Genomic DNA, 26,774 nt, shown 5'->3' with positions numbered 1-26,774 from the left:
TACCAAAATAACTCCTATAGTGTTCAATTCAATTAACTCCATATTGATACTGCGTGTATTAGTCTGTAGTAGACTGGCTATAAGTCGGATCACATGTAACCGAGTATTTCCTACAGGTGGATCTAATACTCCCCACGTTGTCTTCATGACATCTGTCTAAAATGTTCAAGTGAAAAGGGAAAGAAAAAAAAGACAAAGTGTGAGGAAGGCAATACATAAAATTAAAAAAAAAAAAATTTATATATATATATATATATATATATATATATATATATATATATATATATAAAGTGGATTATACCCACCTGATAATCAGGTTTCCAGTAGTCTCCACGACAGCACCAATGAGATTGCCTCCTCCTGGTAGGACAGGAACATACTGAGAGGTTAAAAGCTCCCCCCCTTCCCCACTTTCCTCAGTGGATTCTAACGAATTGCCGGGGCAGGAGCTAAACTTAAATTTTTTCCCCTAACCGGGGTTTTTTAATTTTAAATTTATTATTTTATTTTTCTAGGGCGGGAAAGGTACGGGTGCTGTCGTGGAGACTACTGGAAACCTGATTATCAGGTGGGTATAATCCACTTTTTCCCCCAGTCGTCTCCACGACAGCACCAATGAGACGTACCAACTAAAGTTTATTAGGGTGGGATTGCTGCCGAGAGGACTTTGCGGCCGAAGGCCATGTCCTCGTCCTGCTGCACTTTTACCCTATAGTGTTTAGTAAACGTGTGGGGTTTTTTCCCGACTGCGGCCTTGCAAATTTGCTCGACCGAGGCTGAACTGTGTTCGGCCCATGAGGACGCTACTGCCCTTGTGGAATGGGCTTTAAGCGCTAACGGGATCTCCTTCCCGAGGGCTTTATAGGATTCTATGATGGCCAGGCGGATCCACCTGGCTATGGAACTTTTCGCTGCTTTGCTACCCTTATTTGGGCCACTGAACTGGACGAACAGGTTGTCATCCCGCCTCCAGTGGCTCGTTGTATCTATGTAGGTTAGGACTGCTCTCCTAACGTCCAGGCAGCTTAGGGTTCTTTCCTCCTCGTTTTTTGGATTGCTGAAGAATGAGGGGATTATTATATCCTGGGACCTATGAAAATCTGACACTACTTTCGGCATAAAGGCCGGGTCTGTTTTAAATATTAGTTTGGTGTCTGTAATTTTCATAAACGGGTGGCGGATGGACAAGGCCTGTAGTTCGCTAACCCGTCTTGCGGATGTAATGGCTACTAGGAAGATGGTCTTGATTGTCAGCGTTCTTATAGGTAGCGCTTTGATCGGTTCGAATGGTACCGCTGTCATGGCCCCTAGAACCCAATTAAGGTTCCAGTCTGGGAACAGGTTTATGGGCCTAGGGCGTAATCTAGCTGCTGCTGTTAGGAACCTGTGGACCCATCTATCGTCTGCGAATTTTGTGTCGCAGATAGCGCTAAGGGCTGAAACCTGGACTTTTAGGGTGCTCGGGGAGAGGCCCATCTCTAAGCCCTCCTGCAGGAATTCTAAGATTAGCGGAGTGTCGGGGATAGAATCCCCGCGATCCCTTCCCTGTCTCCATGAGGAAAACTTTCTCCAGACCTTCTGGTAGATCAGGTGGGTCGTCTTTTTCCTACTGGACATTAGGGTTTCTACTACTTTCTCTGAGAATCCTTTCTGTCTTAGCGAGGATTCCTCAAGAGCCATGCTGTTAAATGGAGTTTGTCTAGGCCGGGGTGGTTCAGTGGCCCCTGCGATAGAAGATCCGTCCAGGTAGGCAAGGTGACTGGGTCCTGGACGCTCAGTGTTGTCAGAAGACCGAACCAGCTTCTTTTTGGCCAGAAGGGGGTCACTAGGATTAGCGTGCATCCCTGGGTTCTGAAGTGTTGTAAAACCCTGGGGATTAGTGGTATGGGAGGAAAGGCGTAGGCCAGTCCTTGTCCCCAGTCCTGGCCCAGGGCGTCTACCGCTATCGGACGATCTCCTGGCCGGAGGGAGAAAAAGTTGCCTACTTTCGTGTTCTCCCTGGTTGCGAAGAGGTCCAACTGTGGGGTCCCCCACCGGTTGGTTAAGATTCTGAATGCCTCTGGGGAGAGGGACCACTCTCCTGGGTCTATCTGCTTCCTGCTGAGGAAGTCTGCTTTTCCATTTAGTGTCCCCTTTAAGTGGGTTGCCGTGATCGAGAGGATCCGGCCCTCCGCCCAGTGAAAGATTTTCTGTGCGATGCTTTGCAGTGGGGGAGATCTTGTGCCCCCTTGGTGTCGTATGTGAGCGACCGCGGTGACATTGTCTGACAGTATTTTTATGTGATGGTTCTGTAGCGAGTTGCCCAACTGCTGTAGAACCTGCCAAACTGCCTGTAGTTCTCTGAAATTTGAGGATTGTTCTTTTATCCTCTGAGGCCAGGGACCCTGAAAGAATTGGTTCCCCACATGTGCTCCCCATCCACAGGCGCTTGCGTCTGTTGTGATGTGGATGGCTGGGTTTTGTAGCCAGTGAACCCCTCTCCGCAGGTTCTCTGGGGATGTCCACCAACGCAGGGATGTTTTTGCCCTGTTTGGGATGTACATCCTTGCCCCTAGCGAGGACTGCCTTTTGTCCCACGAGGATAGGACTACGGCCTGTAGGGCTCTGGTGTGGGCCTGGGCCCATGCTACTCCTGGGATGCATGATGTCAAGCTCCCTAGGAGAGACATTGCCTCCCGAATTGTGCAGAATCGTCTTCGTAGGAAGGTTTTGACTATTCTGCGGATTTTTTGTATTCTCTCCTCGGGTAGGTAGGAGCATTGCGATTCTGAGTCGAGAGTTATTCCCAGAAACGTCTTCTGCTTGCCGGGATCTAGGCTGGATTTTTCCCAGTTTATAATCCATCCCAATGATTGGAGAAGTTGTAGCACTGTCTCCAGATGTTTGGTTAGGAGTTTTTTGGACTCTGCTATTAATAGAATATCGTCCAGGTACGGTACTACTAGAATCGATTTTTCTCTCAGGTGGGCGGCTACCTCCGCCATAATCTTGGTAAAGATTCTGGGAGCTGAGGATATCCCGAAGGGCAGGCATCTGAACTGGTGGTGCTCTGTTCTTCCGCCCATGTCCACTGCGAACCGCAGGTATTTCTGTGAATCTTTGTGGATCGGGATGTGAAAATACGCGTCCTTCAGATCGATGGACGCCATGTAGGCTCCTCTGGGGATCAACTTTATTGTCGAGGAGATGGTTTCCATTTTGAATCTCCTGTATCGGACGCAGGTGTTCAGGTCTTTCAGGTTTATTATCGTCCGGTGTTTCCCGCCGGGTTTTTTTACTAAAAAGAGCCTGGAGTAATAGCCCTGGGTTTCCTCGTTTCGCGGTACGGGAGATATTGCGTTTAACCGCTGCAAGTCGCGCACGCTTTGCCCTAGTAAATGTAGCTGTTTTTTTGGGGCTCGCGTGGTAATGAATTTCCTTCTGGGGATGGATACCAGCTCTATCTGGTATCCGTGCTGTAGGATCTTTGGGATCCATGGGCCCCCGCAGATTGCGGCCCATTGATCCACAAAGCTCCCCAGCCTTGCCCCTACGGGGATGGCGTCAGGGTCTTTGCTTCGGCTCCCCCTGATGGGGGTTGAAGAGGATATTCCTTCCTCTGCCCCCCTTGGGGTAACTCCAGCGGCCTGTCTTGCCCTTGCCTCGGTAGGCCTCGGGCTGCTGCGTTGGGGCCCGGGGAAAGGTCTTCACTCTCTGTGGTTTTTCCTCAGGGAACCCTTTTTTCCTGTCGGCCGCCTTCTCTAGAATTTTATCTAGGTCCGGTCCGAATAGAAATTGGCCGTAGAAAGGGAGGGCACACAATTTGTTTTTCGAGGCCAGGTCGCCTGACCATGACCTCAGCCATAACACCCTTCTGGCTGAGTTAGCGCGGGCTGTGGCTTTTGCTGAGAGTTTGACTGTCTCGGCTGCGGCGTCCGCTAAGAAGTTAGTGGCCATGCGCAGTATGGGAAGGGAGTTAAGGATCTGATCCCTCGGCGTTTTGTTGGTCAGATGTAGTTCCAGCTGCTCTAACCATACCCCCAGGGTCCGCGCCACGCAAGTGGCTGCGATCCCTGGCCTAAGGATGTTTGCCGCTGCCTCCCATGATTTCTTTAGGAGTCCCTCTGCCTTGCGATCCATGGGGTCTTTTAGCTGTGCGGCATCCTCAAAGGGCAGAGTCGTCCTCTTGGCTACCTTGGCCACCGGGACGTCTACCTTAGGTATTTCGTCCCAGCTTGCGCAAGCTTCCTCCTCCAGGGGGTATCTACTTTTTACGCCTCGAGCGGAGTAGGAACCTGCGTCTGGTTTACTCCACTCTCTCTGAATTATTTTAGAGATGTTTTTGTGGACCGGGAAGGTATGTTTGCGCCTCTCCCCAAGTCCACTGAATATCTCATCCTGTCGGGTCCGCGGCTCTCTGGGCTGTTCTATTTTTAACGTAGCCCTAACTGATTTAATTAGTTCCGTCAATTCATCTTGATGGAACAAATATTTCCTGTAGTCCTCCTCTTCTGAGGACTCTTCGGCCGCCTGCTCCTCTTGCTCTGATCCGATGGAGTTCTCGGAATCAGAAGACTCCTCGGGAACATATGCCTTTCTTCGGCGTTTTGCTGGCGGTGCCGGCAGTGACGTTAGAGCTGATTGAACCTCTTCCTTCACCAGCTTTCTAATGTCATCCAGGAATCCCCCCGATTCCTCTCTGACTAGCCTAGCCACGCATGCCTTGCATAGAGGCCTCTGATACGTGGCTGGCAGTCTCGTCCCGCATTCCACGCACTTTCGCAGTTTTGTTCTGGGGGGGATGTCTTTTTTATCCCCCTGACAAACAAAGCATTTTTGCGGGTAAACATGCAATTTTTCCATACACAACATACTGGATATTTGCATTGTATTTTTGCCGCACTGGCTACTTACGGCCGCTGAGGCTGAGGTTTCAGCTGTCTCTGGGGCTGGAGCACTCATCTTTATACCAGTGCTGCAGACACCCTGCGACCTGTGATGCTGGTGTTCTGGCTTCTCTCAGGTTCCTATTTGAATTTCGCGCTCCTGCGCTAAGCCCCGCCCCCTCCGCTCCTAATGCAGACGCGATGACGTCATCGCGCTGGACGTGAGATGCGGCGCCCCGCCCCCTGCCGTCAAAGGGCTTCCTGGAGCGCCGCGCTGTAACTTCTGCCGGAGGACGAGGGGGACTGAGGCTCCCGCTTTGAACCCCCTATGGGCCGCCGCGGGAGGAACCTGGCCCGGGGGTTACCACCCTGATGTGGCGTCCCGGGAGTCGTCTGGCTGCGAAGGGATGACAGGGTGAGCCACTGCCTTCCGATCCGCCTGTATGCTTTCGCTGGCTTCTCCACCAGCTCCTCTCATAGATCCTGCCTCCTGGCAGGACAGGAAGACACTGAGGAAAGTGGGGAAGGGGGGGAGCTTTTAACCTCTCAGTATGTTCCTGTCCTACCAGGAGGAGGCAATCTCATTGGTGCTGTCGTGGAGACGACTGGGGGAAATATATATATATATATATATATATATATATATAATACCCTAGCGCTTACAGAGCGTTCACAGTGTTATTTACTACACTGTGGGATTACTTCAGCGAGTTCTACCAAAGCTGCCGAACTCAGCAGTGTAACAGAACCCACAAAAGAAAAGAAATTGAACCATTTGCTGCCACTAGTGAAACGGACATCACTTGACAGCCCATTTTACAAGGGTTCTATTAATTTCCACCATATCTGGAGAATACAACAGCGTTGTCGATTCCGCTATTCTATACTTCAAATTTAACGGAAACCTTGTAGAACGGATACTACAGTGTTGTCAGTTATACTAATGACAGTGAACGGTTGTTTTCCATTCAGGGCTTCCGTCATACTGCTCTTTCGGCAGCTGTGATGGCATTCCCTGACAATCGCACAGCGTAGTAAATAACGCTGTGTGAACGCTCCCCTACGAATATAAGATAATCTTGATGTGATTAAAGCTACAAGAACATACTTTGGATTAAAAAAAAAAAAAAGAAAGAAAAAGAAGAAAAAGTTAGTTACTTTTGGAGGGTCCAGGAGGAGCTGGTGAAAGGACGGAAGCTTTTCCTGAATGGCAGTCAAAACTGTTCTGTTAACTGAAAAGGCAGAATGGTTGAGGCCTGGAGGGCAAAGGTCTATGTGTCCTTCAAATCTGAAACAAAGAAAATAAAAGAAAAAAATGTAATTACATATTTAGGCCAAGTTCTACTGTGACAAATCACCTGCAACCTTTATGTCTTCACATAGAAACATGGGGAAAGGAAAAACGGCAACAAAATTCCAATATTAGATTGTTTTTCAGGTTTCAACTATCCTTGCAACCATTGTAACATTTGAAGTCATCGATGAGACACAATAACGCTGGCTAATTATCTTTCACAAAGCCCAACTACAAGTACACACCTAACAAACAGGAGGAATAGCTTTTCAGACCAATACATATCACACTTACGCTGGCCGTCTGGTTTCTAGCAGAGTAAGCAGTATTTGGATTGCACTGACGATGGCGGACTCATTCTTCTCTTTTAAGAATATGTTGGACAACAGCTGTTCTAAGATTTCTTGCCTATAAACAGAAAAAGGAAAGTGTAAAACTACAAAAAAGAATTTCTTTCTATCACTACACCAACCATATAAGGCCATACATTTGGAATACAAAGTGTTATGAAGGATTCCACCAGCTACAGCACGGGTTAAAACCTGTGCCAAAATTCATGGCCAGCTTAAAAGAAATAAGCCTAATACCTCTTAAAAGTGCTCCATCTGTTCAGTGCCAGAGTCCCGTGCACCGCAGCACTGAACGCTTAAGAAACTGGCAGGGTTCACATGCAGAGTGACAGCACATGACCTCCAGCAGCTCAACCAGGGTTCGGCGCCATGCTGAATCGGACTCCAACACAGGGCAGGGGTGTTGGGACTTATTTATTTTACACCACTTTTAGAAAAACCTGTCACCATCATCTTCACCAAAACAGGGGTGGAAGGAAAAAAAAATGTATAATTTTATAATACCTCATTTTATAGCCCAGCTATGTCAACAATTGGCTACCAAAGCCATCCTGCACCGTATGCAAATCAGCAGAGAACAGTCATCTGGCGAGCAGAGTCACCACAGCCCATTTCTGATAGGGAAAGAGAAAGGAATGTAGCTCAGCAGCTCATGAATCAGCGTCTCTTCTCATCCAGGTGACTCTTCTCTGCTGATTCACATACGGCATGAGATCACTTTGGAGACTAACTGGAGAGGTACATGGGCTCATTAGGAAAAGAGGACCGTAGAAGTGATTGAGTTTATCCCTTGCTGGCCAGCAAACTATTGCTTAGGTTAATCTTGCAGTTGATGATAGCACAAAATGGCCAGAAATCTAACATTTCATTCAGGTGACCAATCTCAAGTGTATGGCCAACGTAAAAGGCACAATTCTAATTGTCAAAGGCAAAAAAACACCCATACGTAATATCCCCTAAAATAGAATCTAAAAACTTTATTATTCAAAAGCACAAAGATAACAGCGAATGATATTTAAAATAAAAGGGGCAAATGGTGATGCTAAAAGAACTGTGACCAGCAATCATCAGTTAGTATCATGTGCGTAAATGCAAAAGCTCATAGGTGTCAGAATAATAGATACCCCCACAAATGACCCCAATTTTAACAACTACACCCCTTAATATATTCACTATGGGGAGTCCTGAGAATTTTGACCCCACAGGGTTTTTTTTTTTTTTTTTTAGGAGTTAATTACAGAGAGTCCTGGTTGGGCACATGGGGCAATAAAGCCAGGTATCCCTCCTTCTCCCATGCTTGCTGCAAACCCAAAACTTTTTGGGGGCATTTCTTGACCTCAGCGCCAGGAATGGGGTGAAAAAAGTGGCGCTCTGTGAAGCTTTTTAAGCTTGCTGAGGTGCGGCTCTTTCAAGCAGAAGGCCATCAACAAGCTGCTCCTGGAACGGCATGAAGGTGAGCGTTCCCGGGGCTTCTTGTATATTACGTATTACAGGTAGCGATCTGAATACCGCCAGGCTCCCTTGACCGTATGTGGAATCTGCTTGTGGAGACCAACAGTGGATCTCAGCTGCGACCTCGGCTGTGGCGCTGCGTACAGCCGCTTAATGTACTGAGCATAACTGCGCACCCACAGGCGGTCATGTGCAGTACACCTTTTTTAAAATTTGCTCGTATTTTCCGCATCTACCCACGTCCCGTACACAATGTAACTGCGTATGGACTGCGGGTATATCCGCGACCATAGAACACAATGAGCTTTAAGTAGCAGATATCCACAGAGTTCTGTTTTCTGAAGTGGATTATGTAATTCCGACCCGCTAATATGGAAATGTGTAATTCAATGCATTTGATTGATCCACGCATTACTGCAAAGCAAAAGCATGCGGAATCCGCAATTCCTAGTCAGTCGTACGAGACTGGCCTACAGTAGATTGCTAACTTTGTATACCATTTGCTAATGGCGATCACCTAATCGGGAAGTGCTCAATGAGGCCTCTGGTCACTGCTCCAGGCTCTCGGCTATCAGGAGACTTTTTTTTTTTTTAACTTTACATGATCACTGTTATCCATTAGATAACCGTGATCATGTGACTGGGGACCGCATACGCTCTCTGCTATGTTTGATAGCCGGAAGCAGGGAGATTTTTAATTTTCTGGGCCCTCCAGCCTTCTGCGCATGTACTCGACATTTTGACGTCTGACGCGCACACGCAGAAGACGACCTCAGGTCGTTGTAGGACCAGATTGACGTGGGATATTGCAGGACGGAGGAGAGTAGTTTAAGCTCTCCTCACGGATCCGATCCGTAGGGGGAGATGGAACTAAGTTTTTAAAACTTTTTTTTACTTTTATGCGATTACCCAATATAACAGGGAGTTGTCACGCTCACAGACCCCACAGCTTTAATCTACAGGTTTGGATTGTTTTTACAGCCCTGTAGATAAAATCTCAGACACCCAAGGGTGTGAATACAGATATGGGTGGTCACTAAGGGGTTAAAGGGACTGTTCGGATTGCTCGTTTAAGGCAGCCATACACTTTAGGTAGTCATTGGCTGAGCAGGCACAGATTTGTAAGGGGAAGAAAGGAATAAGCCACTTCTGACAGCAGCTCATCTTGTAGGGGTACAAGCTAGCATGAATACTGTTTTTCATTTGTTGTCGTGAGTCCAGTAGGTTTGGCTGACTTACATCTAATGTATACAGGCCCCTTTAGTCACATCTACCACTGAAACATTTCATCTATTATGCAACGGTTTTCAAAGTCCCTAATTCTATATTCCACACATAGCTAAAGAATGTTGTGGCGAGAGGATCATGACAAGACAGTTTGTAAAACAGGATAGTTTTTGCATAAACTTCAGAAACCTCTCCATGCTAGTTACATTGCATACTTTTCTAGTGTAGCCAGAAGAGGGTCTGGTTCTGGGCTGTTCTGAACTTGTAACATCTGATCTCTGCTTAGACGTATGATCTCACAAAGGGACTGTGATGCATTTGAATGTCTCTGCAAAAACAAAACAGTTAACATTTACACAAGTTTTTTTTCTTTGTAGATCTAGGATACCAATGCAATTAGTAACGATAAAGGGAGGAAAATCTGCTGCTAAACTGTACAAATTTACAAGCTGGCAAAAATATACATGACATATGTGGCATGAGAGACAAAGTAGATGTTAAAAGCTATGGCAACCTTTGTGCATGGAGAATCGATACAAATATCTTAATAAGCCCTGTAGAAAAAAATAATATGCACTTATTTGATTGTTCACATTGAGTTTTCCTTCTTATGCATTTAGAAAGCATCATACTTCATTTGCTCTTAAGTCTCTGGCTTGGGTGTCATTCCCAGCATTGATTTAGCTACGGTCTTTGAACGTGCATACGCTCAGCTCCCCCCTCCATCTTCTTTCAGAGGCTGTGTAACAACGCCTACTGTATACTACGCAGCCATCTAACCATCCTCTCGAGTGGCTGCTGGTCCCATTCCCCGTCATTGCTGATGAGAGCAGAAGACACTCCCCCAGTGAATGACAGTCCTCTGTAATAGTATCTTTCTCTGGTCTCCCTCACCATTCCTTGGCACGGTCATACAGCCCTCTATAATAGCTCAGTGGTAAGGCAATGAATACATATCCACAACAGGGGAAGGAGCTGTCAGTTTACTCTGACAGAAAGTGCTAAGATTTCAGTCCCCCAGTCTGCCTTGTAAAACAATACAAGCATAGAAATCAAATCAGAACTTTTTAATGAAAAGCAATTATAAACCAGGGTCTAGCTGTACAGCAACTGATTGCAGGAGGAGCACCTCTGTAAAAGGGGATAAATTTAAATCCCACCCCCAGCTCAGCCCCATTTTCTCAGTTTGTCAGCAGGATATGGATCAGAAGGAAATTAAAAGGGATTGTCCCACTTCTAGCCATTTTGCTGCAGGAAGCAGACTGCTCCATACATTGCGCAGTGGCCCGATTTGGTTCTGGAGGCTGAATCCTATTCATTTCAATAGGGCTCGGCCTGCAGTTCCAACTCTGGTCACTGCATGGAGCAGTCAACCCCCTTAATACCAGTGTTCCCTGTGAGATTTATAGAAGATAGTTGGTCAGTCGGCTGGGTTTACTATAGGCTCCTGAAACAAATCCCATCAGTTTACGGCTGTCATTCACTTCTAGACTTAGTGATCCTTTAACGCCCTGAAGACTAGTCATAAAGGCTCAAGTTCAACAAACTATTTATTCCAGATCAGAATTTTAACCAAAGCCTGGACAAATTCGAATTAGGCTGAGAGCAAGAAACTACTGACCCCTTGTAAGGCTGCATTAAAAATCTTAGGACAAACAAAATTTGATAAGGAAAGTCTCCATATCTCTCCACGGTCAGACCTTAACAAAAAGGGCAGTGACAAAAACACTGAACCGAGCATGTGACAACGTGACCAAACAATATCCCCTCCCTCATGTCCCCTGTAGCCAGAGCAATTCTTTGCCACTACCACCCCCAAAAGTCACAGCTGTGCCCCCACACAATGCATAGAGCCATCTGTTATTTGACAATGCCCGCGACAGCCTGTCAGGAAAAGCAGACTTAATTGGCTGTTCTGGAAGTTTTGCCCCGGTATCTGCTAGCATTAGCTTTTACATCGCCTTCATTAGCTTTATATGATAAAATGTAACAGATCACATAAAGCCCATCAGTGCTACAGAGTCAACCTGCTTATACTTACATCTTCATCCTGAGTGGGGTGAACTAACTCTACAAGTCTCTGAATTATCTTCTCTTCATTTAGCCACTGCAGAAAAAGAAAAAAAGATTAAAAAGGTACAACAGCAATCGTATAGGCTTTAAAAGCAAATGACCAGCGTGCAAGAGAGATGAAACATTACAGAAGCTCTCGGGGTTTGGATTCCTTTAAAGGGGTTGTCCCGCGCCGAAACGGGGTTTTTTTTCTTTCAACCCCACCCCCGTTCGGCGCGAGACAACCCCGATGCAGGGACTTAAAAAAAACAAAAAACCGCACAGCGCTTACCTGAATCCCCGCGCTCCGGTGACTTCTTACTTACCGGTTGAAGATGGCCGCCGGGATCTTCTCCCTCGGTGGACCGCAGGGCTTCTGTGCGGTCCATTGCCGATTCCAGCCTCCTGATTGGCTGGAATCGGCACGTGACGGGGCGGAGCTACACGGAGCCGGCATCCTGCACGAGCGGCCCCATTGAGAAAAGAAGAAGACCCGGACTGCGCAAGCGCGGCTAATTTGGCCATTAGGCGCCGAAAATTAGTCGGCTCCATGGAAACGAGGACGCTAGCAACAGAGCAGGTAAGTGAAAAACTTCTTATAACTTCTGTATGGCTCATAATTAATGCACAATGTACATTACAAAGTGCATTAATATGGCCATACAGAAGTGTATAGACCCACTTGCTGCCGCGGGACAACCCCTTTAAGTGACCACATTGCAATTTATCAAATAAAATGTATACACTTTTACCCAGCAACGTGACTAATATATTCAGTCTTCATGAGTAACACTGCAAAAACAGAAATTTGTGCTTAAAGAGAAAAAAAAAAAAAAAAAAAAAGCACACAAACTAATGCTTATCAAATTTTTACAATAAAGTATAATTGCATTTTTTTTTTTTTTTTTTTTTTTTATATAAACACAAAACTTTAGGAGGTATCACTGAGACACGTCTGAAGTTATTAGCAGGGCTCTGGGTCGGCACTTCTGCGCCTTCACGTGACAGAATAGTGGAGGTCTTAGCACCCAGAGCCCCACTGATAAAAACTTCTGACCAGTTTCTATGATACGTCAAAGGTTTTTGCAAGAATGCAGTTACTCTTTTTTTTTTTTAATTTAAAAACTTTTCCAAATAACTATCTAGTTTTTTTTAAAAATTCTAATATCTTGCAGTTTTGACTCAGGCCTCTAGGCCTAATAGTAGTCTGACACCACTTTTGTACACATGCTGCATGGACCATAGACTGAAGGGAGCTCACTGACTTCACTGGAGAATACTGTAAGTAACCTGTTCAGAGATCACTGTGCAGGGAGGGGGAGGCAGTGAGCTGTGACCATCACCTATTGCAAATAGTAGGTCCTCCATTTTCCATATATTGATGTTAATTTTGTATTGTAATCCTGCCTATGATGATCAAGAGAACTGCTGAAACGTTCTCTACACAAGTGGAAGTGTTATTCTATTGCTGAAATGCACAGTAAATAGTAACAAAGAAACAAAACAAGCCAAGTACACATCAAAAGTGTAATGTGAAAACCTGATTTAAACAGTTATCTGATACATTCCCTTTAAAAAGGGGATCTGCCTATGTCAGGGAGGCTGGCCACAAAGCTTTGCAGCCACGGCCCTGCTGATTATTGCCTTTTGTCTTTTCTGCCTACTCAACCCTTGTTTAAGCTCTTCTGCTACCAGTTTCCCAGAGCAATGGATATGTGTCATGTGGCTGCTGTCCTCCACTTGTTGTCGATGGGTGATGTCAAGGGTCCTCCGCACACTGATGTCACCCACTAACAGTAGAGGAGACCACCACTTGACCAACTCCGTGCCAGTAGCCAGATCCAAGATTCCGCAAGGGCGAACAAAAGCAAAAATGAAGATACAAGCAGCAATAGAGTTTGAACAAAAAAAAAACACATGACCAGCAAGGGGTTTTCAGAGTTTCCCTTTTATATAGTTTTGGGCCCATTACGATGTCTTGTAAACCTGTCACATGAGCTTCTAATATAGAAGCCCTCGGCAGGTTTACAGGACGTCACTGATGACTCCTATTGGCTGCAGCTGTCATGTGGGTAAACCATGTACAGGAGGATGGGAGCTGCGGCGGGGGATAAGTCATACGCAAGTTAAAAGTCAAGGCTTCTATATCATAATAGCAGAAACACCTTGGAACTTACATTTAGGACATCTTGCCTTAGTTGTGGTGGCTCAATACACGTGAGAAGTCTTAGCAGCAAATCCATAATTGCAGAGGTTCCTATGTGTTTTATGATCAAGTCAACAAAATCATCTTTTTTCTTTAAAAAGGCTACAATCTGCAATATAAAAACAGAGAGAGACCTTACACAAATGCCAAAACGTGTCCAAGCCAGCCTCCATTCACAATATGCATACAGTAACCTCATTGTAGCTGACCATTGTCAAGAGTAAAGGAGGTTATCCCACCAGCAGAAGATCGAGGGGCTCCAATCGCTGCACTGTTTTGAATAGCCTCCCTCGTTCAGATATTCCACATTTCCGCAAGGATTTTATAATATCTCCTGAGGGTTTGGAGCTCCGTTTTTCTTAATCTCCTGCTTTCCTTAACGCGGTTTTCACCAGGATATAATACACAAAAAGGAAAGCTGTTGGAGTTCAATCCAGCGATCGCCATCAATCAGCAGAATGTCGTGCCCAACACATCACTGCCTACATTAGTACCACTTTGGTGCTCGAGTCAAGTGCTAGAACGACACAGCTGCATGGAAGAAAGTGGCAATGCGTTGGGTATTGTGCCCAGATATTCTGCCAATAGTAGGCATGTCCTCAACAATCAGCCGATCCAACAGAAAAACGAAGCTCCGAACCCTATAAAGCCAAGTAGTTGCGCTTTTTACAAAATCTTCTGATCTGTCAAAAGTTTATTAGTTGTGGTTCCATTGCCATGACCATCGCAGATCGCTGTAACGAGGGGCTGCAGCATTCACCCAAGTGCCGTACCCCTTCAGCTGCCTTTGTTGTTTGCTGGCTCCTCACAGCAGCTGAAAAAAAAAAAAAAAAATATGCATATGGGTCTGCAGACATCTTCTATAGACCTCTATGCATCAGTCTTCAGCTGTCAAAAGCAGCCAAAAGGTGAAGACCAAAACGGTGCACAGGTCTGGGGTGAGTGTTGCAGCCCCCTTGTAACAGTGATCAGCGGGGGTCTCGTCAGCAAGGCACCCACTGATAGTAGTTTTTAACTCATTATTCTGAACTGTCAAAAGTTTCTAAACAGTTCAGTTGCTCTTCAAGGACTGCAAGAAATGTGGACCCATTCAGATGTATAACAAAACACAATTAGTAGCTTTAAAGAGGAGTTGTCCGAGTTATGGAAACCCGTCACCGGGTCCCCATGCCTTAAAACATGGAAGTGGTTCCTAGTCTCTTCCCGCTCCCCCGTTGATCCTCCCCTGTCTTGGCTACTACAGCCAGTTTACGGGACGTCACAGCCTCCACTAAACAGACAGCAGAGACCGGAGCAGGCGGCTGGGAACGAATGGGGGAGCAGGGAGAGGGTACTGCTGGTTTTAAACGTATAGTGAACCCAGTGACAAGTCTTTCCATAATGATTTTTAACTTTTCCTCTTTTTTTTTTTTGAGCGTAGGGATGAAAAAAAATAAACTAATAAAAATAAACGGTCATAAAATGCAGTAAACTATGAATTTAGATGGAGGCGTTTTCTCCTGCCCGATGCTGAAGTTGAGAACCAATATGGTAGATGACTTCAGCATTTAAAGTTTCTCAGATCTGAAAATAAATGCTGGAACTTATCAATGACCATCATAAAGATATCTTCCTAGGAAACAAAAAAGTGCAAACCGCAGCTTGTCCAAGGTTCAAACTAGATGCAATATACTGACATCACAGGTCCTAAATGTTTATTTAGTGAGATGTTTATCATCATTCCATGACAAAGATGGTATAAACAAGCCAGTAAGGCGGCAGATAGCCCAGCGCTGTGCGATATATACATATATACCTGTTCAGGTTTCCGGCTGATTAAAATACTTAAAACTTTACTGAAGAAGCTGGCGAGCAACGGATTCAACGGAGAATCGTTTAAAAGAAAACTGTAAAGTCTTTTAAGTAAAGACTCGTCTTCGCCAAGTCTGTCGTTTATCTGAGACACATCGGAGGTCAGTAACTCACAAGATAAGTTGGGATACCTGGAGGTGAGAGAATGCAGAAACAAGACATTAACTACCGGCAATAGTTTACTTAACCTTTGTATGCCGTAAAGATTACTGAAACCACAGTTTTCCTTTTAAAATCCTTCAAAATATCTGATTGGCAGAGATGCATCATGTGATCACAGCTCCAGCACTTTTCAGCCAAAGGAACAGCAGCGTGCCATGTTATACAGCCCCTTAACCAGGGTTTTGAGGTGCCATTCAGTAGGAGATGACCCCCTTTTTATCTCCCAGTAAATACAACAGATAACCTACACTCACCTGTTATGTGCCCCACTGCCAAGTCATCGCCCTCAACGGTGACACATGTACAGCATATGTAAATATGACGTCACAGTTTTAGGACCGGTGGGGGACCACCACAGTGCTGAAGCAAGGGAGCACATAACAGGTGACTGTGGATTACTTTATAGAATTTCCTGCTTTGAGCAATTTAACCGCTTCCCGACCTGCACCGTACACGTGAGACGCGGGCTTGGAAGCGGAGCCCACTACATACACGGTGGGTGTCAGCCATCTTTGATAGTTGACACGCGCCAGCAACAGCCGCGATCAGCTTTCACATAGATCACGGCAGTTAACCCTTTAAAAACACTACTGTCAATTCTCACAGCAACATTTATGTTCCCTGACTGGTTCGGGTCTCCCAAGTAGCTCTTTGCAATGCGATTGGGGTGGGTGCCATTATGGCAGCCTGAAGCCTTCTGCAGTCCCTTAGGGCTGCCATGAAAGTTTGCCCGTCAAGGCATGCCTGAGGTGCGTCTTGATAACCTGTCAGAATGCGATTTTAAGGTATTGCATTATATTGGACGAGCGATCAAAACAATCGCAAGTTCAAGTCCTCTAAAGTTGTTTCACTACGTCCGAAAAAGTCCAAAATTAAGAGAAATCACATTATTAATCCTGTCAAGTGAATGCAATCATGTTAAAAAAAATTAAATATATATATAAAAATCAGAATTGCATTATTTGGTCAACCCATAAGCCAAGAAAAAAAATGGAATTAAAAAGCAACCCAAAAGTCCTATGTGTCTCAGAATGACACTCACCTTTACACAACTCAATAGACAAGAAAAAAAATGGGTCAAAAAAGTACAAGAGAAAGCAAAGTTTAAAAAGGGGAAGCAACAGAAGAGTTCTGTCCAAATCCCGTTTTTGGAAATTTAAAATGTGATGTGAAGTGTCCCTTAATGATTATTAAGGGTAGACCGTCTCAATTTGTGACCCCCCCCCCCCTCCTTGTAGTGGAGTCTTGCTGCTTTCTCTATTGCAGTTCCTGTCTACTATGCGAGACTAATCAAGCCTCAACCCCCTCAGTTGATCCCCAGCCAAAATGGAGGGGGATTTGGAGGAAATGGATCAGTTTCCTCTGCCAGATGAGTGCACTACTATTATAAGAACATGTTGCATACTGACAAATAGGTGCTTCAAAGCATATAATTCATACAGCCATCGCACGGGGCCGCGGTCCGCATGTAGCCTGAGTTACAAGTTAGTTTGGAGAGGTTACTCTACTTCTAGAAGCACCACTTTAAACAAGTGCCGTACTATTCTGTAAAAGGGGGCTTAGATTGATGACATTTGGTCCACATCGTTGACCAACACATCCGATGAGTCTTACTTGTAGCGGATCTTTTCGTCCATGTCTTGTGGAGGTTCCTCGGTGATGAAAGTCACCAGATCTTCTAAACATTCAGACTTCAATAAAAATTCCACGAGTTTACGATTCTGGGCCTTGCATTCTTGCAAGATGTCCTCCTCGTCCATAAGCTCCTTTAGTGTCACCTCATCTCTTTCTAAGAGGGTGTCTATGTGAGATGAAGAATGCAGGTCGAACTTCCAAAACATACTTGGCTGATGAGAAAAAGTTATTATAGTTCAACATCTGATACAAACAAGCTACGTTATTTGCCTTAAGCAGCATGAACATACGAAGCAAAACCATTCATGAGCAGGAGGGGAAGTGAGAACTTAGAAGATCAACCAACCAAACAGGCTAGAAAAAGAAAAAAATACATATTGTGAATCCCTGGAAAAGGAAATCCATAAAGGACACAATTATTAGACACACATCTAGAAGAAAAAAGGAGGAAGAGATTAATACGGTGATTGACCAGTTAGTAGCTCATCACAGAACGGACACATGCAGGGCATAGCGGGGCAGATTGATCAAGTGGCACTGGGCACAGGCCATGTGAAAACACACTTTAGGGTACGTCCAACATGTAAACCGGACTTTGCTCCAGATTTGCCTCAGCAAAGACAAGCAGCTGATCATAAGGAGCATTAAAAGGGGGAAAAAGGCAGTCTAGTCCCCTTACTTAACCCCCAACGTTCAATTTCTGCATGTCAACTGACCTGAAGAGTGAATTAAAGGGACACTGTTGTCCCCTTTGAGCCCCATAAACGACATTATGCGGCTTAAAAGGGTGAGGAAAGGCGTTTCATACTCACCGGGTGCCCCATTCATTTCTATGGGAAGGTGGGGGACCCCTGCAGAAAGTCAGGCTGCTGGCTCGCACCAACGTAGCAGTGGAATAGAGCGCCTGCTATGTATGAAACAGCTCCCCGGACCCCTTTCCCTCATCTTTGAGCCGCATAACTTAGTTTATTGTATACAGAGGTGATGACAGTGTCCCTTTAAATCAGCAGCATGTCCATTTGTTGTGGGATGACCATAGATTTGCTGTGAGTTTTTCCCCATTTAGTTCAACAAGGAAGCGAAAACCCTCCAGAAATCCCAATTGTTGCAAATTGCCCAAGGATCCCAATTTCACGCACCTGCCTCCTGGGAGGACGTCTCATCACACTTGACCACTACAGTATTCATATGGTATAAGACATCAGTAAGAGGCTAGGTGTACAGAAGCCGGTAGGGTACCGGATGGATGCGTGTTGTCATGGGAGTTTAGTCTAGCATTCTATTTTTTCTCCCCCCTCCCGATTTCTTGCCGTTTTGATCTTGTCCACGGGTGAAATCTGTAAGCAGATCTTGCCATCTTCTGCTAGATGCAAGTGCGGCCCAAGACCGAACCGCAGTGAGCGTTCCATAATGTTTACAGTACGAGCAGTGGGGAAAGTCTCCACTAATCCTTGGGGTTTTCTAAATCCGCAGCATGACTCATTTATGCTGAAGATTCCTGCTGTGGAGTCCGACCATTGCAATACACACAGATCGCAAAAAAAAAAAAAAAAAAAAGGAGACGGCTATCATTAGAGAATGGCACCATAGACCGGAATGACTATCACTAGTACATGTGCTTCTGTGACTACACTGGGTTCACCTGTAATAAACGGAGCAGGTCTTAGCCTGTACAAGTCTTCAATCCCGGCAGTGAACAAGCCCTTAAAAAGGGGTCTTCATCTTCTAACTTGGTGTATCACTAAGAAGTTATATCCCTTTAGAATTCTTGTGGCTCCAACCTCTCGAATTGAAGGGGGGACAGCGCTAATTTAATGGCGAGTACCTTGCAGAGTGACACTCGGCCACCCGCTGCGCAGGGAGCAGCAGCCCATCCTCACAGCACAGCCTCATTCTGCAGTTTCTTACAAAGCCAGGTACATCATTTTGCAGGAAACGCAGACGTCTCTAATCCGGAGCTGCGCCCCCTTCAGTCTCAGGATCACCGAAGGTTCCAGAAGTCAGACACCCACTAACCATAAAGCTATGACAACCTACTGCCAGAGCATAAAGCTTTATAAGAATAGAAGACCCTTTAAATACAGAAGTTGACACTAGGGAGGACAAGTGGTAGAAGTTGCAGAACTGTTTGTTAGGTAATAAAAACGGAACCTGTCAAAAGCTTCATGCCGCCCGAATCACAGGACCGCCCAAGATGTGCATTTTACTGTAAAATGCTTACATTTCAGAACACAACAGTCTGAATAAGATGGGAACGAGGAGAGGAGTCCGCTGCGTGTAATCTGGTCGTCTATAGAAGATTGTCAGGGCCAGTATACAAGTGGTTACTCTGCTTCAATGGTGACAGAATTGTAGCAGATGAGAGGACTGCTAGAGGACAGACTGCACAGATATTGCCAGCTGTCTCATAAGCGATGTCTGCTGAGACCGAGCATCCAAGTAAAGCAGTCAAAAGTAGTTGATTTCCGGTGTAACAGGATGCAACGAGCTGACAAATGAATCAGCGCAACTCTTCTCAGGCAGATTAGTCTTCTGCGGAGCCGCATATGGCATGGGATAACTTTGGCACCCAATTGCAGAGGCACTAGAAGTACCTGACTTTCCACTGCCCGCCGGCCACTGACATTCGCCGTAACTGTAGTCACAGATTCCATTTAAAGTGGGCTTAACTTTTCAGGTTAAGTTGTCATGCATTAATATACATTAACAATCATTCTGTAACTTTCTCCATTTTCCCCTTGCAGGCTGTACCTGTAAATTACCATTATTTCCCAAGTTGGTGGGTATAGACTGCCGACATCACATCATCCGTACACTGCACGGATAGGAGAGCAAATCTCTCCCTTCTTTCTGTAGCACACCTTCATAAGTATCATCATCGTAGTGGGCATTAGACAGCAGTACCGAGCAGTGCAGAGGCTATAGTCTCTCAGGCAAATGCAATTTTGGTTAGTTAAAAACAGACCGATTTCCTTGCGAGTGTACATGCATTTTACATCAGTTATTACACTTTAAACATGCAAGAGTCATCATAAAACAAAATCAAAAAAAAAAAAAAAGGAAAGCGAACTGGTTGTCTTAAAAAGGAGGTTAACATTACATCAACGGGTGCATGAAGAACATTAAGGAAGATTTATCAAGACCTTTTAGGCAGAAAAAAGTCACAATTTGGTGCAAGCATGGTTTGTACTGAGCGGCATTGCCACCCCAGACTGATATTTTATGAATAATGTGCACCAGAAACTGGTGTAAACTATACCAGAAATCTATGCCAACTCCTCTGCTGGCATAAACTGGTGTAGACACTTGGATAAGCAGAGAGATGAGCCTCTTCATATGGTGTGACGGCAGAAGTTATATGAAGACCAACATTGTTACCGAAGGCCTTAATAAACTTCCCACATTGTCTTTAATGTTCCAAATTCTGTCCTGTGTGAATAAGCCTTTCCCATCCCACAGCTACTGAAATCACATACGTAAAAGCTGTAGCAGAGGCTGTGGGAGTCTCTGCTCCCTCCTCTCCCATCCATAGGCTTCTATGGATGAGCCAACACCCCTACCCCAACTTCTTGTGAGCTGTCTGTTTGTACAGAGGAACTTCATACGAGAACAGGAAGTGGACAACAAACTGAAGGAAGCGAGACCCCGCAGCCGCTAGTGATTATTCAGCACAAATCATCATCATAGGTGTAAAAAAAAAAAAGAAAAAAAAAGGAATTTCACGTATGCTCGTCATCCCGTAAGTACGTCAGTCATGGTTTAAGCGCTACTGGTGATGTAAAATAGATGACATCGGACCTCTATAGAGGCAGGTTCTCCTTCCACCCCCTTCCCATGGATCTCACATAAGGCAGACAGTATTGGTTATGTATCGGTCAGTGGGACAATTACAGCAATTGATGAAAGTTATTGATAGAAGCAAAGAAAAACGTATTAAGCTGCATAAAAAGAAGGTTTGCGTTGTGTTATTCAGGTTATCACGTATTCATCTACACCTCAAACAGAAGACAAAGTCACTTTGTAAGTAGCATCAAGGCACACATAAATACAACACATTGAAAAGGGAGAAATGCTCGTACTGCGGCAAACATGTTACTGTGAAGGGTCAGAATGTTTCCTCGAGGCAAGATGACATTAGGGGGTTCTCATTCAACGGGGGGCGGGTGGAGGCAAAGATGAGGATTAGTCCATCAAATTCCAACTGAAAGCTGGTCCCTTGGAATAAGGAAAAACAAGACTGTGAAAAAGTGGCATGACGAAGATATATGATGTCTGTCAAGTGTGAACTACCAGGTACTAGGGGGTTAACCCCAGAGCCATACACCCCAAGACATGATGAACTATTTATCAAATGGCCATTAATCACTCTGAAGAGGAGCACGACTTGCCGCACCTTATGGCAGCTTGTAGTCCGTGAAAGAGTTTTTGATTATATGGCAATGTGAATAAGCGGCAATAGGAATTCTCTTTTCCTGGAAGGAAAGAAATTTTATTTAAAAGGGGTCGTCTGAAGCACAGGAAACTTGGAGACTGAACAGGAAATGGTTAAAGGGTTGTACCAGAACACACCAATCTTTGGAGACCCCCACTAATCACAAGAACGGGGTCCTGTGTCGCCCTCTACTCCACAATGTGGGCTCGCTACAACACAGTGAGAATAGATGGGGCTTTCTCTTGCAGATGATGCCGCACCATTCCTTTAGCTAACGCTGTGCGACCGCCAATTCAATCCATCTGATGTCACTGCGGGTAGGTGCAGCGAGCTCGCAGTAACGAGAAGAGGGGGACACAGAACCCACGTTTCAGGATCAATGAGGGTCTCAGCGGTAAGACCCCCACCGGTTAGACTTACTACCTATCCTACCAATAGGAGGAGAGTCTATTTTGGTACAAACAGAAGAGCATGTTCACACATAGAAATCCGTGTTGAAATCTGCACCAAACTCCACACAAGGATTACGGCGCAGATTCAAATTGTGGAATTCACTCAGTGCATTGGTATAAATGAATTCTGCAGTCAAAATCTGTAAGTGTGAAGCTGTCCTAAGGGAGCTTTCACACGAGACGGAATATTATGCAACAGCGGTACGGAATAAGCAGTCCTGGAATCCTGCACCAAAATCTGCACGTTAACTGCGGATTTCGACACCAGAATTCTGTCATTTTTAATTCCGCCTCAATAGTCGTATGTTCGCCGTGTGGATTTTGGTGCAGAATATTCCGTCCCATGTGAATAATGTAGGTGAACGGATTTTTAACAAACCCTCTACACTTAGGGTGCATACAGGTCGCTGCTGCAGAATTTCAGCATGAAATCCACAGCAATCTTGCTACGTGTGAAGTCGCCCTAAGGGTTTTTACTGACTAGCGTATTTTTTTTATTTATTTATTTTTTAAAACACTGCAATATTGCTTCATTTATTTATTTATTCATTTTTTTAATGCAAATGTCAACGGGAATTTCTAACGTTAAAATCACATCGCATTAAAAAAAATCGCAAGTTTGTGCGTTACGGTTTTCGTGCGATTTTAAAAATTAGAAAGCCCCAATTACATTTGCGTAAAAAAAAACGCTGCGATATCGCAGCGTTAAAAAAAACTCTAGTTGGTAGGAGCCCTTAGGCCCGTGACCCTACCATATTAAGGCCTCCGTTTTGCATCTATAATAATGAAGTGCGTAGCGACCTGAGCGTGGGTCTCCTGACCCGAACTCCAAGTATCACAGGAATGTATCACAGGAATGTATGATGCTCCGAGTTTGGGTCAGCGGCCAGGCCAGGACACGGTTCCATATAACAGATGCAAAACAGAGTCCGAAATCCAGTAGTGAGTCACCGGACTTAAACACAAACTGGTGGTGTACTCACTGTTCCTGCCCTCCCCACAGTGGTGGTGCCCCATATACATGAGTGCAGACTGCAGTCAATCACTGGCCTCAGCGCTATACGGCTCAGGACTATGGAGGCCAACGATCAGCTGCAGCGGTGACACGTGTATATAAGCATGTCACCACTGCCACAAAGTAAACAAAGGCTGGAAGGGAGGATGGAGCAGCGGTGCTGGAGTTGTGGAGCACAGTTTAGGACTATACAAAACGTTCAGTTAATAACTGAATCGTGCAAATCTGAATACTGCCTGCGGCTGAGAGACGAATAATAATTCACTTATTGCTCATCATTCAATTTATGCAGGCATAAAAATGAAACAACGATTGGCTCGGCGCGCTCCACTTCCATTTGGGGAGCGCAGGAGCAATAATCACTGGGATGGCTTAAGCCCATGATGGTCATCCCGAGAAAAAGGTCCCTTAGGCCTCATGTCCACGGGGACAGATCCGCAGTGGGTCACCCGCACGCATGATCCGCGCCCCATAGGGATGCATTGGACACCCGCAGGTAGTTAAATACCTGTGGATGTCATTTTCCCCTGAGGCGTGAATTGCGTGTGCGGGAAATCACCCGCAGCATGCTGCATTTTAAGTGCGGGTCTCCCGCAGGCTTCTATTGAAGCCTATGGAAGCCGTCCGGTTCCGCGGCACACCCGCACCTGAATTTCTGCTCTCCGGAGCGGGAGCGCGAAAGTTTAAAAAAAAAATAAAATAAAAAATGGAATGGCAGGCGCATGCGCGCGGCGTGCTGCCAGTGCGCCGAGCACATTCACCGGGCCGAAGAAAGAAGATCCGGCCGCGACGAAGGGAAGATCCACAGCATCTTTTTTAGGCCTCACGTCCGCGGGAAAGGAGGGACCCGCTGCAGGATTCTGCATGGAGAATCCGCGGCGGGCCCGATTTTCCCTGTGAACATGAGGCCTTAGTGTTTTGTTAATTTTTTTTTTTTTTTTTCTCCCCTTCATTTCCTGCTCTCTCAAATTGCTTCTTGTACTCCGATAACCCCTTTAAAAAAACTTTTTCCCATAATGGACATTCATATCCTATACATAGGACAGATTATAAATTCCTTATGCCACATAAAGGAAAAGAGGTCCCACGCCTTCACTGATTGGCCGTCCTCTTAAATATATTAGGGAACCACTGTATAAACAATTACTACTGGATGAACTGATAAATGGTAACACAAGTAGCTCCAATATGAAACTACCATTCAAGTATTCTAGTGTTGAGTATTTGGTAGCAATCATAGTACTTCAGCTAGGAGTTACATGCGTGGATACAAAAACACTAAAGATTAGACCAGAGGAAGCAACAAAAACGTTGCCACTGGTAACTATACACAGAAGTGCAATAGGCATTGAGTTACATGTTAGTCTTAATGGTATATGACTGGTTGATGCATGGAGGGAAGGACATGCTATGAGGATGATGGAGAAGTAAGACGGGAGCAAATGCTATGGAATACATTTATAAGCAGCAATGATTCTCACGGCCGGCAATCCTTAGGGAAGAGACTGCTGCAATATAGAAGAGGAAGTTACCATACCCGCCACTCCATGTATGTCTATAGCTTAAAAACCAGTTCGTAGGAAAGGAAATTAAAAATAAAGCAAAAAACTTTTAAAGCTCACTTTTAAGTTGGTAAATTCTTGCGTGGATTACAGTAACATTACAGTTCGGGACGACGTCACACTTACCTGTGAAAATTAGCTAAAAATGTTAAAATAAAACAATTCTTAGTTGCTCCAACTTCTGGCCCATTACAGGGTGTCCGGACTACATTAAAGAGGAATCTGTACAGAATGCTCTGCTGCCTAAAATAAAGAGACAAGAAAAATATATATTATAGAGGACCATCTCTTTATAGACCACAGTTCATACAAAGTTATCAATACAACAATCTTCATGCTCATCTTTTACAAAGTTTGTCTGAGATCAGGAAAAATGGCAATTTTGTGCAAGAAACGGTCACTACGCAGAGAGAATGCACTTCAGTGAGGACGGCCTTATCGGCACTTCAAGAAGCGCAAGCTACAACAGAAGTTCATTTTCTGAGAGATGTTGATGCTAAAAAGAATGCACACACGCACATGTTTAAAGGGCCGCGCCAGCACATGTTTAAAGGGCCGCGCCAGCACATGTTTAAAGGGCCGCGCCAGCACATGTTTAAAGGGCCGCGCCAGCACATGTTTAAAGGGCCGCGCCAGCAAAACATTCTTTTGCATCCTTTCTTAAATAAAAAGAAGCAATGGACCCATTATAGCCAATTAGGCTATTGAAATTAGTTCTCTATTTTTTTTATTTTTTTATTTTTTTTTAAGGAGGGGAAGGAAGATTATTATTTTTTTTTAATAATCGCAGCATCTCCTATTCTGCCTCCAATCATCAGAAGTAAGTGATAGCATAATTAGTTTGCTATTGCATGGTCTTCAAGGGGTTTTCCAGGGAGAATACTACTGATGACCTATCCTCAGGAATAGTTGATCGGCTGGGGTCCACCACTCGGGACCCTGACCAATCAGCTAAGAGAGTTCATGCTGTCAGCGCTGCAAATACAGGTCGGAGCGGAAGTCTCTGCTCTGACCTCTGTGTAGTGGCCAGCGCTGGTAACTGCAGGCACGGCTCGCATTGATTTCCATGAGGATAGGTCATCAGTTGTATTCTCTCTGGAAGACCCCTTTAGGCCTCCTTCATATGGGCGACATTGCAGCGATATCGCTTCGCTGTACCGTGCGATATTGCTGCAATTTTCTCGCAGCAATACCGCAATTTTGTAGCGCTACAAAGTCGTATGCGACGCTACAAAAACACGTGACTTTGTAGCATCTGCTACTGTCAAAGTTGCATCGCATCACATGCAAACCGTGTTTTTGCGCGATGCGATGCAACAGAGGGGAAGGCTCCATAGAGAAACATGGGCTACAAAACCTCCCGCGTCGCGGGCATATCGCCGGACCTGCGAGGTCTTTGTGTCGTTTAGTAGCATGCTACAAAACATCTCATGTGTGAAGGATCCCATAGGAAAGCATGGGCTTCTCATACATGCGATTTGTAGCATCGTAGCAATGCTACAAAATCCTGCGACTTTGTCGCCCGTGTGAAAGAGGCCTTAATCACACAAGCTCTTCATAGCAGGGGGCAGAAACTCCTAACTGAAAACGGACTTCTTGCGAGGAACATGAAGTAATTCTCAGAGCACATGACGGACCTGAAGAGAAGAACTCCAGGAATATTCAGATAGAAAAGACCAACCAACCAAGGTAATGCCAACCAAATTATATATACTGGGGGATTAGTAGTTACATAACGAAGGGGTAAAAAAAAAACAAAAAAAAAAAACAACACACTTTTCAGCAGAGTGGCCTTTTAGGCCAAATCTACACAGGCAGAATTGAATTGTGGAACCTGCGTGGACGATCCACAGTGCAAGCTGCCCATAGACAATCAAAGATGCCCGCAGCTGAATTTAAGCACGCGGACTTGATTTGCAGACCTTTTGGTCCGGAAAACAAATCGCAGCATGCTCCATTTTTCTGTGGATCCTGCAGGGACAGCTTCCATTGAAGTCAATGGAGCCGTACAATCCAAGGCCCGTCCGCAGCTGACGCTGCAGACGGGCCGTGGATCCCGCTGGAAAGCAGGAGATTTGAAAAAAAAAAAAAAAACTCCACTGTGCATGTGCGACGGCGCACCCACCCACATCCGCAGTGGCGAAGATGGCAGACCTACACAGCCATACAGAGGATCCGGACGGGTAAGTAACGTACTTTTGCCGCGGGCAAGGTGGGAT

At 45.3% G+C, this 26,774-nt stretch overlaps 1 protein-coding gene across 11 annotated transcripts in view; it reads right to left on the bottom strand.

Annotated features, from left to right (window-relative positions):
* PPP6R3 (protein phosphatase 6 regulatory subunit 3) overlaps positions 1-26,774 on the bottom strand; it is a 99,363-nt gene that overhangs the window by 44,085 nt on the left and 28,504 nt on the right. For 10 of the 11 annotated variants that reach the window (XM_066583189.1, XM_066583188.1, XM_066583191.1 and 7 more), the window contains exons 2-11: positions 24,682-24,798; positions 21,174-21,309; positions 17,074-17,306; positions 15,242-15,428; positions 13,418-13,555; positions 11,230-11,295; positions 9,404-9,516; positions 6,454-6,567; positions 6,024-6,153; positions 4-156 (exon numbers count right to left, since the gene is read on the bottom strand). In XM_066583189.1, coding sequence (XP_066439286.1) covers positions 4-156; positions 6,024-6,153; positions 6,454-6,567; positions 9,404-9,516; positions 11,230-11,295; positions 13,418-13,555; positions 15,242-15,428; positions 17,074-17,306; positions 21,174-21,185 — 1,146 coding nt within the window. In that variant the 5' untranslated portion in view covers positions 21,186-21,309; positions 24,682-24,798. The remainder of the gene's footprint in view (positions 1-3; positions 157-6,023; positions 6,154-6,453; positions 6,568-9,403; positions 9,517-11,229; positions 11,296-13,417; positions 13,556-15,241; positions 15,429-17,073; positions 17,307-21,173; positions 21,310-24,681; positions 24,799-26,774) is intronic. The other variant, XM_066583192.1, reaches the window with a different exon arrangement.

This window comes from Eleutherodactylus coqui, chromosome 11 (genome assembly GCF_035609145.1).
Source record: "Eleutherodactylus coqui strain aEleCoq1 chromosome 11, aEleCoq1.hap1, whole genome shotgun sequence".
NCBI classification, from domain to species: Eukaryota; Metazoa; Chordata; class Amphibia; order Anura; family Eleutherodactylidae; genus Eleutherodactylus; species Eleutherodactylus coqui.
This window is presented reverse-complemented; position numbering and strand designations above follow the sequence as displayed.